Source organism: Podarcis vaucheri (assembly GCF_965113315.1).
Source record: "Podarcis vaucheri genome assembly, chromosome: 17".
NCBI lineage: Eukaryota > Metazoa > Chordata > Lepidosauria > Squamata > Lacertidae > Podarcis > Podarcis vaucheri.
In genome coordinates, this window is record NC_138755.1 from 30,601,214 (window position 1) to 30,628,120 (window position 26,907).

At 44.4% G+C, this 26,907-nt stretch overlaps 1 protein-coding gene across 1 annotated transcript in view; it reads left to right on the top strand.

Moving 5' to 3' along the window:
* Positions 1 to 26,907, top strand: part of ABCA1 (ATP binding cassette subfamily A member 1) — a 104,063-nt gene that overhangs the window by 13,118 nt on the left and 64,038 nt on the right. Inside the window, exons 2-5 of the mRNA XM_082204465.1 lie at positions 5,927 to 6,068; positions 12,160 to 12,253; positions 13,419 to 13,560; positions 15,060 to 15,178. Coding sequence (XP_082060591.1) covers positions 6,003 to 6,068; positions 12,160 to 12,253; positions 13,419 to 13,560; positions 15,060 to 15,178 — 421 coding nt within the window. The 5' untranslated portion in view covers positions 5,927 to 6,002. The remainder of the gene's footprint in view (positions 1 to 5,926; positions 6,069 to 12,159; positions 12,254 to 13,418; positions 13,561 to 15,059; positions 15,179 to 26,907) is intronic.

Genomic DNA, 26,907 nt, shown 5'->3' on the forward strand with positions numbered 1-26,907 from the left:
CTGGTTGTCCAAAAATATAACGTTCTTGAAGGCAGCTCATGTACAGGCTGATTCACACATGCACGCACCTCACTTGATTTCTCATTGCTTGAACATAAATGGTTTGATGAGTTGTGGTTGATTCTATGGACTGACTCCATGGAAGAGCGTTGTGCGCTGGTGTGATATCAAAATTCTGGTGATTGAACTGGATGGCTTGTTCACACATGCAACACTACCACCTGAAACTGTAGATATAAAGCAATGCAGGTGTGAACCAGCACTAAGTGCCAAGTCAGACCTTTAGGTGGGCACGGAGTTCCAGTTGGATCAAGATTGGGGTGCAGGCGCTGTCCCCCCAATCTGAAAAGGGCAATGTGTATAGAAATGGTTAATTATCTGATGCCGTCTCCAACCATAATGGTTGATGGGTGCCAAACAAGAATGGTGGAAGCACTGTTTGGGCAGCTGGCCTGTTGCAAGTGGCTGTTGTAATTTGGTGTTCTTTCCCCCAAAGTTGGAATGGCCAAGAAGAACTCACCTTTGAGAGTTTAATCTTACATTATATTTAAAAGTCAAACACTGCTTGCAATAGGAGTTGGATCCAACCTTTGATCTTTATTATGAAAGAGCCTGGACTGATTCCTCCCACCACCACCCCAGGCTCAAATAGTTTTATCTGTTCTCGGAGCAAGGACAGCACATCAGAAACAGCAGGGCGAGCTGGCGTTAGCATGCCAAGATCGTTTGCAGCTGCCCTGCGGGCTCTGCATTTGGGAAATGGAAGAACAGCTCAGTCTCTCTAGTCCTTTGTTCCTTGTCTTTCATTAGAAGGGTGGGAAGTGAGTGGTGCCTTTAATGCAGAGGTTAGAGATGTGTGGCCTGTGATATTGCATGGGCAACCGTTGGGGTTGATGGCAACTGTAGACTGGAAACATCTAAAGGGCCACTCATTCTCCATCCCTGCTCAACACAAGTATGCCAGAGATGAAATAGAAAACTCTATGTACTTCATGGTGGATTGTTTCATAGAATTAGAAGGGACCACAAGGGCCATATAGTCCAAACCCTTGTAACGCAGGAATCTTTTGCCCAACGTGGGGCTCGAACCCACAACTGTGAAGTTCTCATGCTTAATATTTGCTTCATACTGGACTGCAATACCTGATGTTCGTACATTCAGCAATGTCTATACCAGGGATAGATAAGCTGTGGTCCTGCAGTTGTCATGCTTATGACTGCTACCATCCCTGGTCATAATGGTTGGCGATTATCCAATCCAACCCCTCATTTATGCCGTCCTCTGGGGTGAGGTATGCCGGTCCACTGGTGGTGTTGTAACTGTGCTATGATGTGATTATGTAGACGTGTTGGCCATCTGGGGCGCTAACTCTGTGTGGTGCTGATCCATGGAATTGTGGAGTAGCTCAGTTGGTAGAGCATGAAACTCTTAACTTCAGGGTCATGGGTTTGAGCCCAACATTGGGCAAAATATTCCTGCATTGCAGGGGGTTGGACTAGATGCCCTTTGTGGTCATCTGCTTCCACCTCTACAATTCTGTGATTCTATCCTGGTGCTGAAATTTGTGCAGTCTTATTGGGAGTTCCTGGGTCATACTATAAGCACCTCCAGACCATGTGAGCTAGATCGCAAACCTGCCAGAAAATCACATCCTGCTCTGTGGAGACCAGTGTTGAGACTTCAGAGTAAAGGTCTTATTACACAGATATAGCAACCTGGGAATCTCAGGAGCCATGAGGGCTGTATCCTTCCTTCCGTTCTTCATTTTTAATAATAATTAAAAAATAGAGCCTGGTTTCTCAGAATTATTTCTTTGTTTTTTAAAACACAATTCACAACTGTGTTTTTAATTGAAACTGCTTTTGGGGTGTTTTTTATTGCAATTGGTTTTAGAATGTTTTAACTGTTTTGTTTTTTAATTGTCTATGTTTGTATTGTCCTGGGCGCCTCCAGGAAGAAGGGCAGGATATAAATTTAATGAATAAATAATAATAATAAAATGAAGAGAGTGGTATGTTTCCTAGTATAGTTAAGCCCTACTGCCAAGAGCCTTTGCTGTCCGCTCTCTGGTTTTATAACATTGCTCAGTCACTGACTAAATAGTTACTTTTTAGGGGAAAGGTTCTCTCCCCCCCCCCCCCGCCATACCATTTTTTCCTCCTAGTCAGAGAGCAAACAACTGTATTGTTTGCCAAAGCTTCCCTCTTCCCTAAGGCTGTTTAATGTTTGTTCAGTACAGCTGTGGTGAAGGATGCGTTGAGAATGAAATGCAACTGCACAGTTTTAATTTCCAACACCCCTTAAACTATACAGCTGTGAAAATATGGTCATGGATAATGGGTGTACCCTGCCAAGGTGCAGAGACTGATTTTAGGTTATTGTATGGGGTGTTAGAGGAGGGGTGGTACCTCTGGTGGGAGACATGTTGTGCTCCTTCTGGGGTAGCTTGTCCACCTTTGGTCCCCACCCTGCATTCATCTCGTGATTCCTAGAAGTTGTCAGCATACAACAGTGGCCACACCTCAGGAATGGCTTTGACTGGCTGGCTAAACCAGGTGAAGGTAGCCAATGGGCCTCAAACCCTTAGTGAGTTGGGGACTTGCCCTTCATGCAAAGACAGGCTCCGGCAGATTGAGCGGATGAGAGCAATAGTGGGTCCAGCGGTCAAGAAGGCGGTTTCTGCACATGCTGTAGAGCAGCCTTTCTCAGCCTGTGGGTCCCCAGATGTTGTTGAACTACAACTCCCATCACCCCTAGCTAGCAAGGCCAGAGCTGAGGGATGATGGGAGTTGTAGTCCAACTACATCTGGGGGCCCACAGGTTGAGAACCGCTGCTGTGGAGAGAAGTGAGGGGCAGGTGTGGCTCATCCACCTGGGAAGGTAGCCCATTTAGCAGAAGGAAACCTGTTCCTAAACCTCCATTGCCTTGCGGGATATCTCCAGGAGAAGAAAAGGCTAAGGAGTAAATTCTACACATACAACAGTCTAGAGTCCCTAAGACCGTTGGATGGCGCCTTGTACGCCTCCTTCCAGTAACTCCTGCAGCCAAACTGGTGCCAAACATATTGCTGTGGTTCCTTTGGACCAAGCTAGGCCAAGTGAGAGGGTTTTGTCATCTGGGCAGCCCAGGACCCCCATATAAACTGCCCAGGCTTGCACCCCGGGGAGGTCACTTTGCTGCTGCTAACACAGCAGTTTGACTTCGCTCCCAGAGGCGCACTGTCGAGACTGATGCAAACAATAGGAGGCTGAAAAGGAAGACTTTTAGGGGGTTTTTTTGGAGCTGCACAAGCATACTGTCCTGGGCTGCCTTTGGGGTGCTCAGAAATGACATCTGGCCATGCCAACCTTCCTAAAGCAAGGGCAAATTTGTGCTTAGAATTTTGCACTTTCTGCTTCGTGGATTTGTCGCACTTTCCTCCCTGACAATTGCCACAGGGCAAGTTGCTTGAAAGGTTCGTGGATCAAAACGCCACCTCTTCTGCCCTTTGGTGCAGCTGTATTGAAAATGGGGGGAGGAGGATAAACAGGAGGCATTGTCACATAGCAGGGAGGGGCTTATCGGCCAGTGTCTCTTCCATGCTGCTGAGGCATTTTTCAGTAATCCAATCTGGGGGTTGGGGGAAGGGTGATTGAGAGCTGAGTTCTAATCTTGCATTAGTCACTGTTCTGCTCTGGAAAGAGCTCTCTGCATTTTCTTATATTATATATTTATCTATTAAATTTCTAAACTACTCTTCATCAAGAAGGGGATACAAGCGGGTATACAGCAATGCATCATGTTGCAGGGAGTGCATTGCAGACCATGAATGGTCTGCAGACACTGCAGTAGTTTTAACAAACACTGTTCCGTAGCAGCAATCCTTCTGCTGGTTTGGGTTTAGGGCCAAATTTGATGTTACCCAGGGAAATCCATCATCAGATTTCCTGCTTCCCTCCTCTCCCAAGGTAAAAGAAGCCATAGGCCCCTGAATCAGATTGGGACTATTGCTTTGGAGTAGAGAAGGTCTATCCTTTCTCCTACACTGCGAATTGCCCTACCCACTTCAAGCTGGTATTTGCCCTGCAGAGCAAAACATACATGTGTGAAACAAGAATATTGAGGGGTCCCTTCAAGGGGTTCAGCTTCTTAAGGAAGACTGGACCTTTGGAGAGAGCATACCTTTTAAGGCTCAAACCGGTTGGGAAATGAGCAGAGACCAGACCAGGATATACAAAAGCAAAGCGGCTATAAGTCTGACCTTTATTAACTGTTGCAACATGGTGCTCACTGCCACAAAAAGGGAGCAGGAGGGACCCAGGACAAAGGTGTGCAAGCCCTTAAATAGACTTCTGAACTGCCCACCCTGGAGCCCATACATCATATGTACATCAGAGAAGGGGCAGTCTACAACAGAAATCTGAGTGCGTTGTTTTTATCCTGTCTGCCAGGTTACCTGATTGGATTACCTGGGCATCCTGGCCACTCGTTTGTTATGATAACTACTCAGTTCCCAAATCCAGGTCACAGGCTCATCCTATTCATATCTTCAATGTGCCCTTGATTCAGGATTTGTGAGCAAAGAGACAATGGGGAGGCTCGCCATTTCCTTTGACCTTGCAGAGAAATGTTTGAGGTCATTTGGGAGAGACAAAATGGTTTCAGGAATTTTCTGTGAGGTGTCAGACATGTGGTTTATACATTTATTTTATAAAGTTCTTATAACAGGTGCCTACATGATAACCAGGGACACGGGTGGTGCTGTGGGTAAAACCTCAGCGCCTAGGGCTTGCCGATCGCATGGTTGGCGGTTCAAATCCCCGCGGCGGGGTGAGCTCCCGTCTTTTGGTCCCAGCTCCTGCCCACCTAGCAGTTCGAAAGCACCCCTAAGTGCAAGTAGATAAATAGGTACCACTTCATAGCGGGAAGGTAAACGGCGTTTCCGTGTGCTGCGCTGGTGCCGGCTCGCCAGAGCAGCTTCGTCAACGCTGGCCACGTGACCCGGAAGTGTCTCCGGACAGCGCTGGCCCCCGGCCTCTTAAGTGAGATGGGCGCACAACCCTAGAGTTGGACACGACTGGCCCGTACGGGCAGGGGTACCTTTACCTTTACTTTTTACATGATAACCGCATGTTTTGCTCCAAAGGCAAAGAGTACTATTCTCTCTATGTGTGTATCAGTTGTGGAAACAACTGTAGAAGAAAGTGACCCCATCTGGCCCATCAAATGAATCTCCCTGTCACCATTTTTAACACCTTTGCTATTTCTCAAAAACAGCAGGATCTATTCTATTTATGAATCTCCTGCATCACACCTTGTTTGGCTCTCTGTGTGCAGTTTGAATAGAAATTAGAAATACAGTGGTACCTCGGGTTATATACGCTCCAGGTTACATACGCTTCAGGTTACAGACTCCGCTAACTCAGAAATAATACCTCGGGTTAAGAATTGCTTCAGGATGAGAACAGAAATCATGCTCTGGTGGCGTGGCAGCAGTAGGAGGCCCCATTAGCTAAAGTGGTGCTTCAGGTTAAGAACAGTTTCAGGTTAAGAACAGACCTCTGGAATGAATTAAGTACGTAACCAGAGGTACCACTGTACAGAATTACAGGTGCCTCTGTGGAATAGTTACATGTGGCCTTGAACTACAGTGTGTGGTGGATGACGGGTTTGTGGGGGAATGTACTTGCATTACTTAAGGGCAGATTATTGACAAAAAGTAAAGTTTGGAAACACTTGGCTTAGAGTTCAAGATCTGGGTTAAGCTCCGTAATCAATCCCCTGCTTCATCTTCCTTAATATTGCTGCTGTGGCTGTGTGGGTGTTATTGGGCTACACAGCCCTATGTTGGGTAAGAACAAAGCAACATACCATAAAGAAGGAAGTGGTTTGTTTTGCTTTAAGAATTAACAAATCCTGCTAATCCATTCTTTTGTTGTTTCTAGTTGATGACCAGCCACAGTATCTCTGCTGTGTGCTGTTGCCATCTGTGGTGCTGCCAGTGTAAACAGAGGGAAGAAGATGGTGTTCTGGACACAGCTTGGTTTGCTGCTATGGAAAAATTTCACCTATAGGAGAAGGCAAACGGTAAGATCCCACACTATTGCTTGGTTTTCACAAAGTAGGTAAGGATACTGGTTGCTTGGTTCCCAATACAGGGCCTTCTTATAAAACCATTTTTTTTTTTTTGTGCCAAACAGTAAACACAGAGTGGTTACTCACATGTGCAAATCTCCCATTGATCTGGGTAGTCTTTTCGATAAAAACAGCTCCAAGATTTGTATAGTGGCTTTGATGTTCTATTGATCTGAAGATAAGTACGGTAATCTGTTAGTTGGATCTTACGATGCCCTGAAGAAGTCATAGAAAGGTTTTTTGATCTCTTGGAGGTTCTCGTTAACAGAAGAAGTGGGAGGTAATGTTTGGTGATCCTTCCTCTGTATAGCTACCACCTTCCACACTGTTGCAGAGAATATGGAGCAATTTCTTTTGGACATGGGAGGGTGGGGCATTCTATGAAAAATGCCCCCTCTCCTTTGCTAGTTCGTGCCTAAACAGAGAACAAGGCAGGCTTATGCTGCTTTTATTTACAATGCTGCCACCAAAAACTTCGTAGAGAGATATCTTAATTAAAAAAATAGGTGCACACCCAGCAAAGACATTGTATAAAGAGGTACATATATTGTGTAAAATCAGTTGACTCCTCCCATTAGTGGATCAATCTAGGTAAACCTAGGGGAATCCCCGTTTCTCTGGCTGCTGATTTGGCCTCAGCATTTGGAAGCTGATACATACACATATACACTTCGGGATACTTTTGGGTCAAAGCATGTGTGTCCTCAGGCTGAAGAGACTGTAGATTAAGGGGCACATGCTGTGATCACCTGAGCTTTCCCACCCTGCAGGTTAGCAGGACACCCAGTGCTGACCTCTCTCATAGACAGTGCTTGATAATTCCTTAATTCTTACAAGAACTCAGCAGAGGTACCCAGGGGGGTAGCGTTGCCGTAGAACCAAAAGAACAATAAGAGCTTACGCAAAGAGTTTACATTATGTTAAATCTATCAATGGAGGAAAGATAGTGTCATCAACAGTTGCTGCTGTTGAGAATGAGTTTATTTTATAAGCCTTTTCTTCTCTCTGTGCTCAGGGGGGGTCTATGCAGCTCTGAAAGCCACTTCATGCCTCAAACAATGTGGGCATTAGCACACCAGAGCTTCTGCCACAATACATTTGTGAGACTTTAAGGTGCCACTGCTCTTGACTTTTGCTTGCTTGCTTGCTTGAGCTATTCCTGATTGTATACTGTGTTTATATTGCAAGGACAGGGACTGGACTTTTAAACCCTACACAGCTACCTGTTTGGAACTCATCCCAAAGATGGAGGAACTCTACCAGTATATAATTTACACCAGGTGTTGGGAGCCTTTGGCCTTCCAGATGTAACAGCTCCCACCACCCCTGGCCGTTGGCTGTGCTTCCTGAGGCTGATGGGAGTTGTAGATCAGCAACATCTTGAGGGCCAAAGGCTCACCACACCTGTGTAGTGAGGTCACCGATGCTTGCATATGCATCATGCCCATACAGAGATGACACTAACACTGTCTGTGAGCGAGACTACCATCTGTGATAATTTTCCTAGTGGTTTGGGATTAAAAGGGGTGGCTAGAGCTTTGGCCAACCAAAAAAGAATTGTACAGGTGTACCACTACTTATACTAGGGTTGTCATATTTCAAAAAGTTGAGTTGTTGGTTTTTTGCAACATCTCCCCCCCCCCATCAAGTTTTTTAGCTGTTTTTTAGGAAATCAGGCACTTTGACTAATTTTCAAAAATTCCACCCAAACGCCGTTTTTGGCAGACGAATCCCGGCTATGTCTGGGAAATTCAGGACGTATGGCAGCCCTAACTCACACACAATTGACTCATGCACGAAGCACCAGGAAATAAATACCGTATTTTTTGCACCATAACACTCACTTTTTTCCTCCTAAAAAGTAAGGGGAAATGTCTGTGCGTGTTATGGAGGGAATGCCTACGGGTGGCATGCCTACGGATTTTCCTCCTCAAAAAACTACGTGCGTGTTATGGTCGGGTGCATGTTATAGAGCGAAAAATACGGTAATTTGGTTCGAACCTTGAAATGGCGGGAGAGAGCTAATGAGTCCTCATGGCTCATGAGAAGACCCTCCCTGGAACCCAAAGAGGACTTCAGGGAGGGCAGAAGAAGCTTTGAAGAGACCGAAGACACAGCGGGGCTTTGTTTAGGCTGCTCAGCCTCCCCGCCTAACAGCTGATGCACGTGGTAGCACAGCAGCCGGAGCTGCTTTTCTGCACATCCTTCAGCCTCCAGCCAGTCCCAGAGCTTCAATTCCAATAGTGGATATTTTTGGACGCAGTGTTTTTTGGTGTGGATTGGAGAGAGAGCAGCAGAGAGGGTGTTTAAAGAGTGTTTAGAGGGTGTTCCCCACTTAACGGTTTTTGCTTATGTGTGCAGGGCCTAGAACGTAACCCCCCGTGCAAGTGAGGGGACGCCTATATCAGCAGTCCCCTGGTGGACTGCAGTCAATATCCCCTTGCTACATCTTGCACGGTTTGCATCAGCTTCGTAGATAGCTGGCTGCTTTCAAATGCATAAATGAAGAGGAAGAGATGCTGAACAAGGAGGCGAGTGCGTGTCTATTTGCTCAGCTCTCGCCCCTGAAGTTGCTTTTTCCTCCCACAGGGTTCAGCCAGGATATACTTTGTCCTGGCTGCCTTCCAGCAGCACAAATGTAACTCTTGCTCTGCACACGTCAAGCTGAGCTTTGTACCCGGCTTTCGCAATACTTATTTCAGCTGCCGCTGCTGCTGCTCGGAAAACTGGCGGAGAAGGGAAATGCAGCCCAAGCTATTTACGGGACGAGCTCTTGTGGGAAAAGAATCTTTCACCAAAAAGGAAAAGAAACCCACCCACTCCCCCTGTAAGGTTGAAGCACACATCTGTTTAGGTGTGTATAAAGTGAGCTGTCCCAAATTGCAACATTGTTAGTTGCAAAAGAATTAGAATTTCAGCATTTATATAGAAAATATTAATTTAAATATATTGCAAATATGAATTAATGTTTGTAGAATCCTTGTAAGGGAGGCCAGCATTATTGCCTCCTTAATGTAGATAAAAGTAGTATGAGGAGTTGAAATAAAAGATGATTGCTCAAGATTACTTACTGAGATGGTATGCGCACTCTGAGCCATTGAACTGCACCTTCGCAGCAGATACATAGCCTGGCCAGATGTTTTCATTTCCCCCCCTTTTAAAGACTCTAACCAATTTTCTGAAAAGAACAGCAATAAGCTATTCTTTTTCTCAATTCCGATAGAATCTGGTTTTTTTTGGGGGGGGGGATGCAGCAAAACAGAGTATTTCATAAGGAACAACAGGATTGATATACATCTGTGGCTATTGTTGTGTGTATACCACTTCCCAAAGCAGCAGTTGGATGGCACTAGATTTAGAGTACAGTGGTACCTTGGTTGTCAAATGCCTTAGTTGTCAAATGAATCAGCTCCTGAATGTTACAAGCCTGGGAGCGAGTGTTCCAGTTTGTGAACATTTTTTGGAAGCCAAATGTCCAACGCAACTTCAGCAGCTTCTGACTGAGTGCAGGAAGCTCCTGCAGCCAATTGAAAGCTGCGCCTTGGTTTTCGAACCATCCCAGAACAGATTAAATTCAAGAACCAAGGTACCACTGCAAACTGGGAAAAACTTGTTTCCTTCAACTTGCCTTGTGGCACACTCCATGGAAACGGTTGTCTGCAAGTGACATAATACTTCAAGGGAGTTAAGACAGACTCTCCAGGTTCAGATTCCAGATTTGGGGGAGATGGGCCAATTTTGGGCCACCTAAAATGGTCCAAAAGGATATTGAATTTGAATTCGCCAGCATTCAGTTTTTATATGCTTTTATCTTACCATTCTACTTGTTTTATGTTGCGTTTTTATTTTAATGATACTGTTTTTTGTTTTGCTGTTGTATACTGCTTAGATATATAAAGAAATATTAAGCGGTTTGCAAATGCTGCTGCTATTATTATTATTATTATTATTATTATTATTATTATTATTATTATTATTATTATTATTGCCTCCCAGCTTGACCACACCTCTCCTAGTGCAAGTTGGGCTCTTCCCCAACCACTTGAATGATCCCTCTTTCCCTGACTGACCACGTGGGTGATTCTTTGAGGGTGGTAGTGAGGAGGACCCAACATCAGCCACACAAACGTCCCAACCTTACAGTTTTAATCTGGGAAGCATATGGATTAACCTCTGAACATCCACCAGGCATCTGAGCCATTAGTCTAGCTTTTCTAGACTAATTTTGTATTGGACCAAGATAGGTCCATCCACAATTAGCTTTGGCTATGATTTTTTTTTTAACAGACAGCATGAATCTGCATTATATTTAAGCACTGTTAAGTTTCACTGCTGTGGGAGCAAGGAATGCTACCGCATTAAAGTCATTTTATTATTTATGCATTTGTTATCATTATATCTCCCCTTTTTCCAATGGAGACCTAGGTGTGAGAACTGCTAGGTTAGATAGATAGATAGATAGATAGATAGATAGATAGATAGATCCCACTGAGTATTTGGGTATCTGATTTTCAGATAAGAAAAGGTTTAGAAAAGGGAAATAAAAGATCCCCAGAAGTAAAATATAGTCAAACCTTGGTTGTCGACTGTAATCCGTTCCAGAAGCCCATTCAGCTTCCGAAATGTTGGCTTCTGATTGGTTGCAGGAGCTTCCTGCCCTCCAGCGGAAGCCTCATTGGATACTTGGCTCCCAAAAAACGTTGACAAAATGGAGCATTTGCTTTCAGGTTTTCAGCGTTCGGGAGCCGAAACGTTCCCGAACGGAGGAGTTCGGGAGCCGAGGTTTGACTGTAACAAAAAGAGAGGTCTAGCGTGCTATGACATGACACATCTATTAAAGGCGCCTGAGCTCTGCCTTTTGCTGCCCGCTCACCCCGCCACAGAGCCTCCCATCCGAATGCTGGCCAGACCAGACTTGCTTAGCTTCAGCAAAATTTTCTGTACCCTGTGACTTCAGGCCATGCTGTGGAAATTGCTCTGTTAGTCCTACCGTGTTTGGGGGGGAAGGTGTGGGATTTATTTACAGTTTAGATTTAGCTGCGTTACAGTAACACCCCCAGTCCTTCTTCATGCTTTGGCCCTATGTTAAATGTCAGTTGCCTAATTTTAGATACATGTTGATGCCGCTACGAATGCTCTAAACAGCACTCCTGCACTGACATGTAAAACATTATATATATGACAGTTGGCAGTGACTGTGTGGATAAGTATATTGTTACGCTCTCCCAACTGTTTTCCAAGTGGTGCGAAGTTCCAGGCCTGCAGTGACCTTACTCAGGTTTGGTTCATTGGAGGCTTCTTAGAATTTTGTGATTTCTGTGCCTATTTACATATATACACATTGGCCAAAGGAGGAGTCACACCTTCAGTTCTCCAACTGGCACCCAAAGTCCACTGCTCCTGCGTCAGGTTTCTGCTCCAGGGAGACAGCACCCCAAAAACACATTCCAACTTAGATTACAGTTTACCCCGTCGTTTGCTTCACAGATTACACCATCCTTGGTCCCCAACAATTTCCTAGCCATTGTTGGCCCATTTACCCTGCAGTTTTCCCAGCAAAGGAGATTTTTTGGACAACTTTCCTTTGATTATTAAGTCAGCTTCCAGCCCTATCTGATAGTTCCACTGAACCTCCCTTGTCCAAGCCACCAATCCCACAACACTATGAAGTATTTCCCTGGAGGTTTATGTATTTAATTTTTTTTTTCTGGGGCAACTGTATTTTTGTGAGAAAATAACCACATATGCTGTGGTGGGTTGAAAAGCTTGTGGATATGATCAGAGAAAACACTATGTAATTTTTATCCTGTGTTTTCATGAGATACATGAATTCCAAAAAGCAGCCCGTGCATCAGGGCCCATTGACGAAGTTTTCATGAAACACTGAAATGCAGTATCTTCTTCAGAAGTGTTATTACGCTGACATAAAGACACAACTCTAATACTGCTTGTGAAGGACTTAACCACATTGTCCTCAGTTTCCTATTGATACCAAATGTGGATGATTAATGTTTTGTTTCTTCTTTCCTCTTCTCTCTTCTAGTTCCAGCTGCTGATTGAAATCATTTGGCCTTTACTTATCTTCTTTATATTGATCTCTGTACGGCTATCGTTTCCACCCTATGAACAACATGAATGTAAGTATGGAACATGCATATGCTTTGCTTTATATTTGGTGATGATGAGAAAGAAGGGAGGAAGGGAGGAAGGAAGGAAGGAAGGAAGGAAGGAAGGAAGGAAGGAAGGAAGGAAAGAAAGATTGCCTTCATCCTCTCCCTTCTCCTGCACGCATGTTTGGCATCTATAGCACAGATGGACCTAAGGTAGCATGGAAGAGAAACACCTTTGCTGTGCATTATGGCAAAAACAAGCAAACAAAATTGGTAGTACAAAGCTAAGCTTGATAACTTGCAGAGGATACTCAGTCAAATTGGTAGAAAGACACCAAGGATAAATGCAACTACACTGCCATATAACAGTGGCTTTCCAGGTGATTAACAACCTGCCATGTTTCTTCCTGTGCCAATGGGTCAACAAATACCAGTTGTTTTAACAATATTGATATTACTATTTGCCTTCTGAGAAAAGAAGATACTCTTCATTTTATGCATTAAGTGCAGTTCAGTTACATCAAACATTTTGCTGGGTCATGAACACACGCAGGTGTACCTTCCTCCCCCTATACCAAGATCTGGGGCTGTTCAGAGAAACCTTGATTGCAGGTGACTGTGACCTCTTTAGGTCTGCTTAGGAATTTAAGGGACAGAACTGTTATCTAATGTTCCAACGTTCTTTGGTGTTTTTTCAACATGAGCTTTGGATAGCTTACCGCATATTATTGCGACAGCAGCCGAGCTGTAGGTGCGTAGCTTTTTAAACCACTGGATATTTTAAATAGGGCTCGGTTAACGATTTTTAAAGTGATTCAACAACGGGAATTTTTTCGGGCATCAATTCTAGACACACCTATCTGGGAGTGAGTAGTTTTAAGGAAAATTGAAAGAGATCATTCCCCAAGGTATACAAGCACATTTTGTGTGTCCACTGTAATCGCTGTTCAAAAAATTTCTGAAGGTTTTTGAAAGTTCTCTGGGTATTTTCCTGTTGTTGTTTCCTAGCTGTAAACTCTTTGCATACATTAGAAACCTCTGTGATAGAGAGATGCATCTTCCCTCATGGTGGACACGGAATAATATTTTTTTGAGGGGTGGAGACACACTGAGGACAAAGGTTTTTCAAAAGGAGAGAAAGCAACTTGATGGCCTAATATGTACATTCCTAAGTTTTGTCCTTGTGTTTCAGGTCATTTTCCAAACAAGGCCATGCCTTCAGCTGGAACATTGCCATGGGTCCAAGGGATTATTTGCAATGCCAACAATCCCTGCTTCCGCTACCCAACTCCTGGAGAGTCACCGGGCATTGTTGGAAATTTTAATAAATCTATGTGAGTACCATATCTTCCTTTATGAATCTCTGGCCCAGGGAGTAGTGAAGGGACAAGTATGAAGAACGGAACGGAGGCAAAACGGCCTTGCACTGGTCTGCATTCTAAAAGGTGCTGGCTGTTCTTTTTTCTTGCACCCCTGCAAGAAGCCCTTGTAGAAAAGTACACTTGGTTCTGAGATAGTGGCTGTGCTTGGCAGGGCGAATGTTGGGGCGGAACATACAGGGCAGTGAATCGGGAAAAATTTCATCCAGGGCAAAACTTTGCAGGTAGGAATCAGTAGGAAAAGTGGATTAAAGGGGAGGGCAAAACTGCAGCTCTTTAGGACCTTAAGGTAAAGGTAAAGGGACCCCTGACCATTAGGTCCAGTTGTGGCCGACTCTGGGGTTGTGGCACTCATCTCACTTTATTGGCCGAGGGAGCCGGCGTACAGCTTCCAGGTCATGTGGCCAGCATGACTAAGCCGCTTCTGGCGAACCAGAGCAGCGCACAGAAACCTTAGCAGTTCCTATAATTCTGACTTCACTCATTAGATAAGATCACCGACATGGAGGAGCAGCTAGGCTTGCTCAGCACGCAGAAATCACTTGGAAGGATACCTGCACAGTTTGCTTCATAACTTTCTTTCTACAATGGATAGAGATGTACATTTTTAAAATGAAAGCTGAGAGTCTGGGGTCCTTGTGTGAGAGCCAGTGTGGGGTAGTGGTTAAGAGCAGTAGTCTCGTCATCTGGGGAACTGGGTTCGCATCTCCGCTCCTCCACATGCAGCTGCTGAGTGACCTTGGGCCAGTCACACCTCTTTGAAGTCTCTCAGCCTCACTCATCTCACAGAGTGTTTGTTGTGGGGGAGGAAGGGGAAAGGAGAATGTTAGCTGCTTTGAGACTCCTTCGGGTAGTGATAAAGCGGGATATCAAATCCACTAATGAAGGCCTTCTTGGCAATCCTAAATTATTCAAGTACATTTTTGACTAGTACAAATGAGGACGGTCCTGTTTCTCGCTTGATCCTGTTGGGATCAGATAACTCTGCTCTGTCTTAGCATGCTTATTGCATCTGAGGAGCGAATGACCAGCTGCCCTTTGCTCTGGAACTGTGACCAACTTATCTAATCACGTGTCAAAGTTGCAACACCTTCTGAGGCCCTGATCCCAAGAGGAAATGGGAAGCTTGTTGCCACAGCTGGAGTTTTTGATGGAAAAGAATAAAGCATTGATATGAGCAGCTGGTCAAAAAAATAAATACCAAAATTTCATTGGCGAAGGGAGAAAATGCAAATGGCACATCCAGCCACTAATTAACATGGGACACAATCCTGTTGGAATGAGCACTCACAAAACATGGTGGTGCTGTTCACCAAACCTCATTCATTTTAGTGGGACTTGCAAGACAGATCCATGAGTCAGTTGTAAACAGGAATGTGCAATACAAAGAACAGAATTTGGAGTCAAGCTAACTATCCTTCTTTCCCCTTCTTATATTATCCTATCTTCCTTAGCGTTTCCCGCCTGTTCTCTGATGCCAAACGATTGCTACTGTATAGCCAGAAAGACACCAGCATTAAGGACGCACAGAAAGTAGCAGGGAAACTGCAGAAAGTTGGGAAGACTATTTCAGGTAAGTGAACAAAGGATGTGCTGTCCATTTGGTGTTGCGTCAGTAATCCAGAAGATGGAAAAGGCACACTGATGCTTAAATTTGCACTGGCTAACTTTGTGAGCCCCCCCCCAACCATACCACAACAAGTAGTTCACCCCCATCTGTCCCTACCCCATGGCTGGACCCCTGTGTTTACCTGAAAAGTAAAGGCACTGATTTCTTTGTAATGCAAAACCACACTCCTTGAAAAGCTGCAAAGGAAATTCATTGAAGAAGATACCTGGGCTGTAGCATCTGTGTGCGTTTTTTTGAATATTTTGCCCATGCTTGGTTGGTTCAGGTTTTATGAGGATGGTACTTGTAATCTGCTAGCTCATGATGTTGATGGCTCTAAAGAAGTGAGTAAGGTATCCAGTCAAACTGCAAATCCTGTAGGTTGGCAGAAGGCACCTAGTGATTTCGGCAGCTAACGCCATAAAAGCATATAAGTTTGATTAAAGGGAGGAAGAAGACCTGAGGTAATTACTTGTTGCAGGCTTAAATGAGTAATGAGTATCTCTGAGCTTAAATTTTATTGTTAACTCTACTTGTAATTATCCATCTATATAAAACAGTGACATGTATAAAAACATTTTTTTAAAATTACAACAATGCAGTTTAAAACCACAGTACACACATAATATCAGCTCCAATCCAATTAAGATTCCAAATGGGATGAGAATTTCACTTAGACCTGTTAAATATGTTGAAATGAGCTCTCCCTAACCTGCTGAGGTATGAAATGTATACGAAGTTTCCAAATTCACATCCTTCAGAACTTTGTTTTCATTTTAAGTATGAGTGCTAGGAACAGATGGGGAAGGTGTTCAATAGAGAAGAGAGGAGCCAGCGCTATTGAAATGTTAGGCAACGGATTATTTATTGGAATGTTGACTAATAATAATAATAATAAATTTTATTATTTGTTCCTCGCCCACCTGACAGGGTTGCCTCATCCACTCTTGAGTGGCTTTCAGCATATACAAAAACATAATAAAACATGGTGTGCATGTGTTTGAGAGTGATATACAGTGCTCAAAGTGAGTACGGAAAGGATGGTTAGGCCCAATCTGATTGTTTCCCTGTTTAAAAAGAAAAGCGGGGTGATACCTTGTCTCACTTTGAGCATTGGTGGGATGTGAAGCAGTATGTGTGCATGGTTAGCATGTGTCGGAAACACATGTGCGTAAGAGTAATTTGTGTGCATGTGCATACAACAAAAGATGTTGCACTTCAGAGAACAAGCATGCGCCTCTTCTTGTTCTGCAATAGAGCTGGCGTTTCCTGAAAGTCTTCTACAGATAGAAAACACTGACAAGAGTTGAGCAAAATATTAAGAAACAACACTTTGCATTTCAAGTGTATAAGGCACTTCATAAAAGTGATCTCAGTAATCCTGGCGACAGGCCATTGCTGTTCCATCGATATTGCAGATTGACGGCTGGGCAGGGGCCTAGCTGAGGCTGAGAAAACAGTGACTTTGCTAAGGCCACACAGTGAGCGCATGGCAGATGCAAACTATGAACTGTCAGCATTTTGCAGCTCACGCTCTTCTTAACCAATACCCTGGTGCTGGAGAAAGGAATGGCAACAGCAGCGAAAAGTGAAATGTATGGTGTTAATGCTAATAAAATGAAAGCTAGCAAATTGATTGGATAAACAAGGCCTGGGGCAAGCACATGTTTGTTTTATAAGGCAACTTGAGAATGTGCAGTCGCATGTGTATACTTTTTTTTAAAAAAAGAAGAACATTGTGCACTGCAATTCAGAATGTTTGTATGACAGACACCATATTGTTGGTGCGAGCTGTGGTGAACAAAAGGGTGCTTGTCCTTTATGTTACACTCACACAGTCTCCGGGAAAATTCGTCAGAAGCTGTTGTAGCAATGACCTATAGCTTCAGGGTTCTGTTGCCAGCAAATGGAAAAGAAAGACCGCGCACAGAAATGAAAAGCACCTTTCAGGATTAGATGACCATTATTTCTAAAGCATAAAGAGGAGGCCTTGAAAACTTGCATGCTACTTCAGGTTTTCAGTTTCCCCAAGGAGTAGGGAATCTGAGGGCACCTTTTTACAGAGTGACTTTCCTCGTGATGAGACAGTGCAGTGGTACCTTGGGTTACATACGCTTCAGGTTACAGACTCGGCTAACCCAGAAATAGTACCTCAGGTTAAGAACTTTGCTTCAGGATGTGAACAGAAATCGCAGGGCAGCAGTGGGAGGCCCCATTAGCTAAAGTGGTGCTTCAGGTTAAGAACGGTTTCAGGTTAAGAACGGACCTCTGGAATGAATTAAGTACTTAACCTGAGGTACCACTGTACTTGACAATGCTTTTGTAATATCTGTTTATTTATGATGGGCAGTTACTAACATTGAATCAGTGCTCCCCCCCCCCCAAGCAACAGCAGACTCATGCAGCTCCCCCGGGGCTGCAAAACTCAGGCATTTTTCTTTGGCTAGATTTGAATGGCAAAAATATTTCCTTTATCCCCCCCACACTGGCAGGTGGGGTATGATCCAGACTCCATTGGCTTTGAGATGTCACCAGGAACCATAAAGCCATATTAAGCTTTCGCTCCTGCAGCTATCACAAACATCTGGGCAGCAGGCTTTTTCTTCACTTTCCGTGTCAGAACAGTGTGTTCCATAATAACACCATAATTGCATGCTGGGTTTTTATTTTTTTTATTTTTTTGCATTGCTTCATCTGGCCCACAGTGAGACAAAACAGATGAGAAGTTGCAGGGATGGTACAACTAGGAGGAGAGTAGCAGGACCCTTCCACCCTTCCAAACTATGCCCTCCCACTGCCACTTTCCAGCCATTCTGCAGCTGCCATGTTTGCTGCCAGTTCTCTACCTAAAGCTCTCTGGCTTGCCCCATTTGAGCTCATCATAAAATAATATTCTATATAGTGGTACCTCTGGTTACAAACTTAATTCATTGTGGAGGTCCATTCTTAACCTGAAACCGTTCTTAACCTGAGGTACCACTTTAGCTAAATGGGGCCTCCCACTGCCGCCGTGCGATTTCTGTTCTCATCCTGAGGTAAAGTTCTTAACCTGAGGTACTACTTCCGGGTTAGTGGAGTCTGTAACCTGAAGTGTTTGTAACCTAAGGTGTTTGTAACCTGAGGTACCACTGTACTAGATTGGGACATGTCAACAACTATACCAGGACAGTGTCACAACTCCTTGCCTGCTCACCCCCACCTCCAGGTACTGTATATGTTTTGCTAGTCTTATCAAAACTGTTTTGGATTCCTCCAGAATTCCTAGGATCATAGAATCGTAGAGTTGGAAGGGACCCCAAGATTCATCTACTCCAACCCCCCTGCAGGATGTCTTGCCAAAGCAGACCTCTCCACATTTGTTTTTGCTTTTTGGCAAAACTGTGTTGCGGGTCGAAGCTCTGAAGACCACGTCCCCTTTCAAAGCCACTGCTTGTTCACCTTTCAAAATTCCTTCAGTGTTTCATACAAGGAGAGAATTCCCAAATCGGACTAGGAATGTTACTTCTTTGAAAAATCAGGGCTGGTGTTTGCCTTAGGAAGAAATCCCTCACTGGCACCAACCACAGCCTTCCTCCCGAATGCAAATGTAAGGTTACCAGACGTCTCCATTTCCCGGGGACAGTCCCCGTATTTACAAATCAGTCCCCATACAAAAGTGTCCCCGGATTCACTGAAAAAAATCTGGTAACCTTAAAATAGTGGTGCCAGAGGAGCAAAGGAGAGGAAAGGACGGTTCCTTCTCCCTTTCTGATCCTGATGCCTCCCCATTCCTGCCTCCCTGTGGCTGATATTCTTCTTTTAAAAAAATGATGGTTAAATACAAGGACACTTTAAATATCACAAATAGTATGACCTTCGGTGGCCTAGTGACATTGCTGTGGAAGGTCGTTACAATTATTGTTGACTCCAGATATTCAGGGCCTTGAGGCGTTTGTGTGCTCTCCTGATCCTTTACTACTGAGAAGAGGTTAAAAGACCTTTGCCTCTTGAGCCCAGGAAAAAGGAAGTTGAGAGAAGATAGGGTTGTGCTCTGCAAATACAATAGGAAGCAACCCTCACACATCACTATGTGCTTAAGTCAGCTGGACTGAAATGTGGATATATGAGGACAGGATTGCACCTTTGCCGAATAAAGGTGAAGGAAGGGCCATGAGAGATGGAACTTTTTTGACTTGGGCTACAATGTAGTTGTTAAGTACAAAACCATATATTTTGGAGATTGTTATGAACTGGAACATCAAGAATAGTGGAATAAATGTTTGGCAAGAGCCATGGCTAATAAGAACCAGAGCAGTGCTCAAATGGAACTTAATAGATTGTTTAAGAGATATTAGGGTTGGTTCGTAATTGGAGATTATTTGCCTGAAGAAGTCAGGAAGAAACCACCACCAACCAAGAGAGTCTTCCTGCCTTTCCCATAAAACATCAGCCATGGTGTAAAAAGGACCCATTGGATGGGCTGGTTTGTTTTTGAGATAATATCATTTTTTCCTCAAGCAATTGCCTTCTTCTGATGCATTTTAATGCTTGGAGGAACATTTTGGACAGAATGAATCCCTTGGGCATAGGTTTTTTTGGGGGAAGGGGAATAAATATGTGGCTTCTTCATTTGGGCTATTGTAAAAATTGCTTCTTGAGCCGATGCTCTCTGATCATTCTTGTTTTCTGAGATAACAACGTGATAATAGACTAAGGGTTAAGGGAGCAACCTTTAAAATCAAGGGGAGGTTTGCAGGGGAGAAACACCATTTGTTTCCCCCGCCATTTATTTATTGTATTAGATTTCTTACTCGCCACTTCACATAGGTCCCAAGTCTGGTTACAGCCATATAATATACAACTGTGAAGCAAATAAAACAGCTGCAACCATAAAACAAGTCTAAAAACCTCTCTATATGTAAAAAAAATACAAACATTTAAAAACTATTCCACACATAAAAATATGCAGATTGAATTGCTCCCGGAACATGGCAGTCCCAAGAAATGAAAATATTATTTCTACACCATTGTTGAGCACTGTGTTCCAAACTTTACTTGTGCCAGATTCAATTTGCTTCTGTGGCATGACTTAGTGGCTTTGTTTTGATTGATAATCTCAGGGCAGTGATTCCACATTTAGTCTAGCCATTTCTTACAAGGACTAGGAGCCAAGCATTTGTTATCTGTGACTGTATATTGTGTCTCCGCTTCACTGAGTCACTTTTTGGGTCGGAGCCAGAAATAAATCTCAAGAGTGGGTGCAGTTGTAATGCTATTAACTGCCTGTATCTAAAAGGTACGGCTGAGTCAAAACGTTGATATCATGGCACACACAAGCTAGACTCACAATAGGACATAAAGGCTGCAAGGTCAGACATCATGCTTCCAACCTGCGCCCCTGTCAGCCATTTGGCAAAATTGTGTTTCTTAACCCCTGAAAGACATGGAACTGGCATCAGTTTCTTGAAATTTTGCAACTTGCTTTTCCAGCAGGAATTTCTTGCCTCTGCACTGAGCCTTAAAAAAAAAAAAAAGGTAAAGGACCCCTGACAGGCCGAGGGAGCTGGCGTTTGTCCGCAGACAGTTTTTCCGGATCATGTGGCCAGCATGACTGAGCCACTTCTGGCAAAACCAGAGCAGCGCATGGAAATGCCGTTTACCTTCCCTCCAGAGTGGTACCTATTTATCTACTTGCTTTTTTGGCGTGCTTTCAAACTGCTAGGTTGGCAGGAGCTGGGACCGAGCAATGGGAGCTCACCCCGTTGTGGGGATTCGAACCGCCGACCTTCCGATTGGCAAACCCAAGAGGTCAGTGGTTTAGACCACAGCACCACCCACGTCCCTGCACTGAGCCCTACCCTTCCTCAAACTTGAGGCTAGTTCACACAGCCCTTCTGAGCTCCTTGCAGCTGAATTAATTGTACTCGGCCCATGCTGACTTTTAGCCATGCTGCTGCCATTAACATGTCAGTCTGCACAGATGAGTTTTTGACATTTCTGTTAGGGTCTCAGGGGCTTGGAATGGGGATCTTGGGCCATGATGTTGGGACTTACTGGACTTCTTGCCGTACTTGTTAATCATGCAAATGGGTGTAGTTATAACTAGAAAGCACAAGAGGCCTCTCCTGCAACGAGGCTCTGAGACTCAAGCAATATTCAGATCTAATTCTTTGTCTTCCTATTGGAATTTAAATCCCCAGTAACAGAGTTTCACTGGATTGATCAAAACCAAACCAAGGAACAGGCCTCAAGATACAATGTGTTCTGATGAGCTGTGGAACAGTATATTAGAGCACAGCATATATGTTGTAGCCAAGTTCTCTTCCTTGGGAGCAATTTCTCCTACCATAATATCCTTCAGCACAAGAGGTTCTGGGTAGGTTCTTCCTTCAGTTAGTTGCATCCATAGCAAGCTTAGACTAGAGACAGCCATTTTTAAAGATGGAACCAAGTGAGGCATTGGTTCCCATAGTGTACTCTTACCCTTCCCTTGTCCTCTTTCTCAGTTTTAAAAACAGCTGTGCAAAGAGGTGAATATCCTGAACCAGGATAGCTCCTTCAGTCAGCTCTTAACAGTAATCTGCCTCCAGCTGAATCTCTCTGCACAGAAGGACCGAAGTTCTGACTGACCTTGTAGCTCTCTTCAGAACTCTGCTATCAGAACGTGCACATGCATTGACTCAGCTACTTTTTTTATGGAGAGCCAAGTACGGGAAATGTACTTCTTATCAATGATGTACCTTTATCTCCAGCTGTTAAAGTTTATCATGCTGAGAACACACACTGAGTAACTTTGCAAGTTAGGAGCTCTTCACCTGACAGTTTAGCTTCGAAGAACCACAAAACAAGGGTATAATCAGCTGATAATGTGTAAACAGCATGGGAAGGGGAATCAATTCAGTCTTTTGCCTATGGTGGTTTTCAGTTATTTTGGAGGCACGATTTGCATGCTATTTTATCTGCTGCAGCTGGTGAGACTCAATGTGAACTGTTAAGGGATATCATAGGGCATGTCATATGTCAATTATGTTCCTACAGTATATCTTTTGTCCAGAACTCCCACCCCCACCCCCTGCTTTTTAAGAGAAGATTGGAAAACGTTTATTGAATATATGGGGGGGGGGGAGGGAATTGTGTACACTTGAAAACGTTGGCAGCATTAAGATAAATTCAACAGTGTAAATAAGTTTTGATGGATGCAATAATGGAATACTGAATGGTTTCGTTTATGTAAAATATGCAGGGATTTATGATATGCAAAATGAAACATGGAAAGAGAAGAAGGGAAGTCACCGATATTTTAAGGTTGTTTAAATGAGTATTCTAAAAAGAAATATATATATGAGAGAAGGACCTTTTTTGCTTTTTAAATAATAAATTATGCAGGAGGAAGTAGGAGAACCTTTAAACACCCACAAATAACAAACACCACCCACTGAGTCCTTCCAGTTTTAACCAAACGATGAGCCACTGGTAGCCTTCTTAGAAAAACAGTGAAGAGGTTTCTACAAAAAGGTAAGGTTCCGGAAGTTTGTCCGACTTCCAAAATGTTCAGAAACCAAAGCACGGCTTCTGGTTGGCTGCAGAAAGCTCCTGCAGCCAATCGGAAGCCATGGAATCCCCATCGGCCATTCAGCTTCCAAAAATAGTTCACAAACCGAAACATTCACTTCCAGGTTTGTGGCATTTGGAAGCCAAAACATTTGAGAACTAAGCTGTTTGAAAACCAAGGTATGACTGTACATTGAAAACTGTGTGTGCGTGTGAACAAATGGCTAGCAGAAGCAAGTGTAGTAATAATAATAATAATAATAATAATAATAATAATAGGTAAAGATAAAGGGACCCCTGACCATTAGGTCCAGTCATGACCGACTCTGGGGTTGCGGTGCTCATCTCACTTTATTGGCCGAGGGAGCCGGCGTATAGCTTCCGGGTCATGTGGCCAGCATGACTAAGCCGCTTCTGGCGAACCAGAGCAGCGCACCGAAACGCCGTTTACCTTCCCACCGGAGCGGTACCTATTTATCTACTTGCACTTTGACGTGCTTTCGAACTGCTAGGTTGGCAGGAGCAGGGACCAAGCAATGGGAGCTCACCCTGTTGCAGGGATTCGAACTGCCGACCTTCTGATCGGCAAGTCCTAGGCTCTGTGGTTTAACCCACAGCGCTACCCGTGTCCCTAATAATAATAATAATAATAATACCCTGTCCATCTGACTGGGTTGCCCCAGCCACTCTGTGAACACCCTGCAAGCAAATCAGGATAAATGTAGGATGAATGCTTATTGCCAGGTACCTGTCCTGCAAATAAATCAAAAGGAATGTTCAATAAAGACCGGACATAGTCTAACCACCATTGAATGCTTTGTGTAAACAAATCAGGATGATTGCTGAACAAACCGGTTGTCTGCAGGAGGCCTCCATTGAGGAGTATGGCGTGTAACAAGAAGAAGCCATAGTGGTCTGCAAATGTCAATATAGCTTTAAATTGCTATGACATCATGGTGATCAAATTTCTAACAGAGACAAACAGCACAGCTACAAAGCTTAATGAAGTGCGGGATTTTTGACTGCTAAAACTTTGCCACTTTAATTTAGTATTGATTAGTGGGATGAGCGATGCTGTTGAATGATGGTGCTATCATTAGAGGCATCTCATTGAGGTTGATCGATGCCGTACTCTCTCAAGGGAAGTTCTATCTCAAATCTTGGCTCTGTGCACTGCATATGCAGCCCTGTGTTGGCTGGAAGTGGAACACTGGTCTTACATCAAAGAACAAAACTGGGAGCAGAGGAAAAATCCCTGGATGAATTTCTGTGGCAAATTCAATTATACTGTAGAGTGGGGATTGCCCATGTGGTGCCTTGCAGGCGTTGCTTGACTCCCAACTCCCACCAGCCTCTGCCAACACGATCTGTGGTCAGGGATGATGGGAGTTGTCATCCAAAAGCATCTGAAGGTCGCTATGTTGGGTACCCTTGCTGTAGATGAACACGGAAACTGGCAGATTTAGGCTCCCCTCGGTTGTTTTTTTTTTAATTCTCACCAAAGGGGGTCACACAAAGGTGCCTACAACTTTGAAATATCAGTCCTGCTGTATGGAGAATAAATAAAAAAAGTTGACCCAGTAACTTTTTAAATAAGCAGTTGAGTTTAGTTATTAAGTTATAATTGATGTGGGTGGCGCTGTGGGGATGTGGGTGGCGCTGTGGGTTAAACCACAGAGCCTAGGATTTGCCGATCAGAAGGTCGGCGGTTCGAATCCCCATGACAGGGTGAGCTCCCGTTGCTCGGTCCCAGCTTCTGCCCACCTAGCAGTTTGAAAGCACTTCAAAGTGCAAGTAGATAAATAGGTACCAATCCGGTGGGAAGGTAAAACGGCGTTTCTGTGCGCTGCTCTGGTTTGCCAGAAGCGGCTTAGTCCTGCTGGCCGCATGACCCGGAAGCTGTACGCCGGCTCCCTCGGCCAGTAAAGCGAGATGAGTGCCGCAACCCCAGAGTCGTCCACAACGGGACCTAATGGTCAGGGGTCCCTTTACCTTAAGTTATAATTAATTAGGGACAGTTTGTCCCTCCCCTCCCTCTCTTTCTCTCTCTCATTCCATCCACAGATAGTGAACAAAGTTTTAGAATTAATCCAGCTAAAGTAACAGGGTGTTTGATGCACGTGGCAAGGCATCGTGTTGTTTATTTGCCATTCCACTCCAGGAGGATAGAGTTGAGCCCTCCCTTGGGACCACCTGAGGAATTTGATGCAAAAAAAATTGTGTGTCATGAAGATTGTGCACCCTGCCATATCGTACGCAGTCGTGCTGCTTTGAACCAAGGCTGTTGTGTCGGGCAGAGAGGATGGCTCAGAAACTCTCGGCACCTCCTTTGCTTACGCCATAGGCGGATTGGCTGCCAGCGTCCAGACTGGCTGCATGCCTGGTTGGTTTGCATGTTTCAGTGATAGATTTTGCTGAACATGACAAGTGTTGTTCCTGGAGGAAGAGGCGGTGCAGCAACTCAAAGGCGCTGTCTTATTTGCCTCGTGATTACTTATGGGGAAGTTGAACATTTATCAGCCATGATGTCAGATTATTTTAGGGAGAGATGGGGGGGGCAGGCTTTGCTTTAGTCATCTGAAGTCTTTGAAATCTTGTCTTTTAAACCATACTTGGTCAGATTGTTGTTGTTGTTTTTAATTGTGATGAATACACAGAGTCTTTCACCTGTGCAACTTCACGTGCACTTTGCAGCATATTCCGCACTGCAATCTAACGATATTTGACCTTCATCCATAGCTATGAATCTTCACGTCTAACCCCCACCCCAAATATAATAGTCTCTACAGGGATCTGATACAGCTTGTTGATAGTTTCATGCACAATCTTAATTATCTCCTCGGCTTTGCTGAGCGGCGGGACCTCTGCTGCATCTGCAACCCTTCCATTCACAAGAACTGCAGTGGAATTAGGGGCCAGGGCAATCAGGAGGGAATCTGGACCCAATTCCTGAGCCAACTTCAGGCTAGCACAGGCACAGATCAGGTTGGATGTCATTGCACATCAGCTGTGAGACCAGGTTGAGATTCAGAAGATCCCTTGCTGGCAGGCTGAGCCCCTCTCTGCTCTTAGAACATCCCACTTCTGCTGGCATGGATTCCACCAATGGGCCTCCTCGTCGCCTGTACATATTGGTGGCTGGCAGGACGCCAGCTTACCTGGGAGAGCTGGGCAGAGGGACAATTCCACCTCATCCAACCCTCCCATTCGCAGCTCAGAGTATTGGAAGCTTGGATTGCTCTACTGGTTATTTACCAGACTTTACAATTCCAAGTTACTATTATTCAGATGCACACATATTGTTTCATAAATGAAGGTGATCACTTATGTACGGCATACAGTTAAGTCTATGGTTAATGGGGCAGGCTTTTGGTGATCACTGTGGGCACATTGGTTTCTTGTAGAGCTGCTGAATCAGAGTGATCTTTGTTTTAAATACTATCCAGTATTGGCAAAGCTCAGCATGCCTAAAGACTTTTGGCTTCTGCACAGTTTCAGAACACACAGGAAGAAGCAGGGATATAAGTTTGGGCATGCCCTAAGCCTGGCAGTCAGAAAGCTCTGGTTTGAAACACTCTGTACGATCCCTATTCCTCAACTGGGGTGAATTTACGAAGGAGTGACCCAAGAAATTATAGGTGTTTAAAGCAAGGGACGTGGGTGGCACTGTGGTCTAAACCACTGAGCCTAGGGCTTGCTGATCAGAAGGTCGGCGGTTCAAATCCCGATGCTCAGTCCCAGCTCCTGCCAACCTAGCAGTTCGAAAGCACGTCAAAGTGCAAGTAGATAAATAGGTACCACTCCGGTGGGAAGGTAAACAACGTTTCCGTGCGCTGCTCTGGTTTTGCCAGAAGTGGCTTAGTCATGCTGGCCACATGACCCGGAAAAACTGTCTGTGGACAAACGTCGGCTCCCTCGGCCAGTAAAGCAAGATGAGCGCCGCAACCCCAGCCTCGTTCGCGACTGGACTTAACTGTCAGGGGTCCTTTACCTTTGAAGCAAGTGAATCTCCCCTGCTCCTTTCTCCCTTCCCATGTTAGCCTGGCTGATAATTAGGCCTTATAAGAGAATCTGAACTTAGGAGAGTCTTTGGGAATGATGAACTCAAAAGAATAAAAAAAGGAAATGTTTCTTTTCTCTCTTGGTTTACCGGAAGTAAGTTA